Here is a 3,016-nt window from a genome sequence, read left to right on the forward strand (position 1 = left end):
TATATTTGTATAATTAAAATCATGTTTTTATAGAAGATAAAGAAATTAAGTTAAAGCTTATTATACTTAATCAATATTGATATTCTTGTATAAATTTTAATGTGCTTCATTCATATTTTTAAATAATTTTTGTTAATTTATTAGTTCTCATGTATCGTTTGGAGTGGATAGCCGCCACAGCATGGAAAGGCAGGCACACATGCATGTTGTAGCTAAAAATCTATATAATCAAGATGTTGAACATACTCCAGTTCCTTATGGGGTTCTCGATAGGAGAATGGTAATTACAATGCAAAAGCTTTATTTTCTTCATATATTACGTATTAGTTTTGTTCTTATATAATTGTTAACACCAACTTTTAGGGAACCTGCAATAATACTACTAACTGTTTATCATGTGGCAAAACATTAAATGAATGTATTGGACACTTTGGTTACATTGATTTGGAATTGCCAGTTTTTCATGTTGGTTATTTTAGATCCATAATTGGTATTCTTCAAAGTATTTGTAAAGTAATTTATCATTCATTTTGTTTGAATTTATACTATTTAATATATTAATTATGATAATAATTACAACGTCTTGATTTATAGAATTGTTCTCATGTTATGTTATCTGAAGTAGACAAAAAACGTTATTTAACTAGAGTGTTAAATCCAAATTTTGGATATTTGACACGTAAAGCTTTACGTAAACAAATCTTGGATAAAGCTAAAAAAACTACAGTTTGTCAAAATTGTGGAGATCTTAATGGAACTATTAAAAAGGCTGGCTTACTTAAAATAGTTCATGAAAAGTATAAAGCAAAAAAAAAAATAGATACCATTGTTCAACAAAAATTAGCAGAATATAACAATGTGCTTGAAGATAACAAGGCATTAGAAGGAATACTTCAAAGTGGATTAGTTAATGTATTAAATCCATTAGAGGTAAAATATATCATGTGTTGCCTTTCTAATATTTGCTTTAGAAGGTTTGATAATACAAAAATAATATTTTACTTTAAGGTACAAAGTATTTTAGAAAAAATACCAGAAAGTGACATTCCTCTATTATTAATGAATTCAGAGTGTGCATTACCAAAAGATTTAATATTAACAAGGATTCCGGTACCACCGATTTGCATTAGACCCAGTGTTGTATCTGACCTTAAAGCAGGTACAACAGAGGATCATTTAACAATGAAGCTGTCAGAAATAGTTTTTATCAATGATGTTATTCAGAAACATAGACAAAGTGGAGCCAAAGTACAAATGTACAATGAGGATTGGGAATTTCTACAATTGCATTGTGCTCTTTATATAAACAGTGAAATGTCTGGTATACCTCTTAACATGCAAGTAAGCTCCTAATGAACAAGATTATGTCATTTTTCACTTGCTTTAACATAGTACTAACCAAATATTGAAATATTTTAGCCAAAAAAATCTGGAAGAGGATTAGTTCAAAGATTAAAAGGAAAACAGGGTCGCTTTCGCGGCAACTTATCTGGTAAACGTGTGGATTTCTCTAGTCGTACCGTTATTTCACCCGATCCTAATCTTAGAATTGAACAGGTGAGTATTTTTTTAAACGAATCACGTAGAATATTTAAATAACGTATTTTTTATTAGGTTGGTGTACCTATCCATGTTGCAAAAATTTTAACGTATCCTGAAAAAGTTAATCCATCAAATATAGAACTGATGCGAAAACTTGTAAGAAATGGTCCAGAGGTACATCCAGGTGCAAATTTTATACAACAAGGAAAAACACAATTTAAAAAGTATTTAAGATACGGAAACCGACAAAAGATTGCTCAAGATTTACAAGTAATTTTTATTTGTAAAAAATATGTTTACATTTTATGTTTAAAAAATGCATAATTGTGCGTATATTCTTTAATAGTACGGTGATATCGTCGAAAGGCATCTTAGAGATGACGATGTAGTATTATTCAATAGGCAACCATCTTTACATAAATTGAGTATTATGGCACATAAAGCAAAAGTATTAGATCATAGAACATTTAGATTTAATGAATGTGTTTGTACTCCTTATAATGCTGATTTTGATGGTGATGAAATGAATTTACATTTACCTCAAACTGAGGAAGCAAGAGCAGAAGCTCTGGTTTTAATGGGGGTAACTATAACCTTTCTACGCAAATATATTTGCCTTAAGGCAAAGTAGACAAATTACTAGGGTGTCCTACTATAACCTTTCTACGCGATTAGTTTTGAAATTATTCGTTATTCGCAAAATATGCTTCACATAAAACTTACTCTGCTTTAAGGGGGACATCATATTATGGGCACAATTCTTCCTGGGCGAAAGCGCCTCTGAGATTTCAAGATAACATTTGTTTTTCAGAAGACACTATACAAAATGTCTCTCCAACTCTATTCTCTTCAAATATCTCCATTATTTCAAGCAATAAGCAAAAACATAACTTGCAAAAGTTGTATGATTGCAAAAAAGATGTAACATGGTGGCAATTGTTTCTTTACTTGTTTGAAGTACTTAAATGTTTCTTTTCATAGTGTCAATTTTTTGTTCTTTTTTTATGTAATATCCAACTTTTTGTTGTCAAATTAGATAGAATAGCGAATTCTAAATATAAAAGTACTAGGGTATATTTATCTTAAAACTTGTTATTTTTGAGATATTCGACTTTATGCATCCTATTACTTTCATTACGAAACATGTTTGAAGCTATGCTCAGTACTTCGGATGTAAACAAATAGTAGATAGTATAAATATCACGAAATGGCATTATTAAACTTTCGACATCTTTCAGTATTAAGAAGTTTCTCATTTAGTGATTATAAGATTGTCAGTATGAAATTTTTATTCAAAGAACAAGTAGATATGCACCTTATTTATGAAGAAAGTAGGAAAAATTCAATTAGGACACAATGTTTGTATGCTGAAAGATATTTGAACCGCATATGTCCTTTACATCGGATGTTCAAAAGATAGTGTCAAAAATTGAGAAAATGGTGAATCTTGATCCTCAGATTAATGTATGACAGA

At 29.6% G+C, this 3,016-nt stretch overlaps 1 protein-coding gene across 1 annotated transcript in view; it reads left to right on the forward strand.

Moving 5' to 3' along the window:
- LOC108578005 (DNA-directed RNA polymerase III subunit RPC1) overlaps window positions 1-3,016 on the forward strand; it is a 37,962-nt gene that overhangs the window by 18,895 nt on the left and 16,051 nt on the right. Inside the window, exons 10-16 of the mRNA XM_017941249.1 lie at window positions 145-280; window positions 364-513; window positions 595-930; window positions 1,009-1,341; window positions 1,420-1,557; window positions 1,615-1,812; window positions 1,889-2,125. Coding sequence (XP_017796738.1) covers window positions 145-280; window positions 364-513; window positions 595-930; window positions 1,009-1,341; window positions 1,420-1,557; window positions 1,615-1,812; window positions 1,889-2,125 — 1,528 coding nt within the window. The remainder of the gene's footprint in view (window positions 1-144; window positions 281-363; window positions 514-594; window positions 931-1,008; window positions 1,342-1,419; window positions 1,558-1,614; window positions 1,813-1,888; window positions 2,126-3,016) is intronic.

The sequence above is a fragment of the Habropoda laboriosa genome, unplaced genomic scaffold (assembly GCF_001263275.1).
Source record: "Habropoda laboriosa isolate 0110345459 unplaced genomic scaffold, ASM126327v1 scaffold983, whole genome shotgun sequence".
Lineage (NCBI taxonomy): Eukaryota > Metazoa > Arthropoda > Insecta > Hymenoptera > Apidae > Habropoda > Habropoda laboriosa.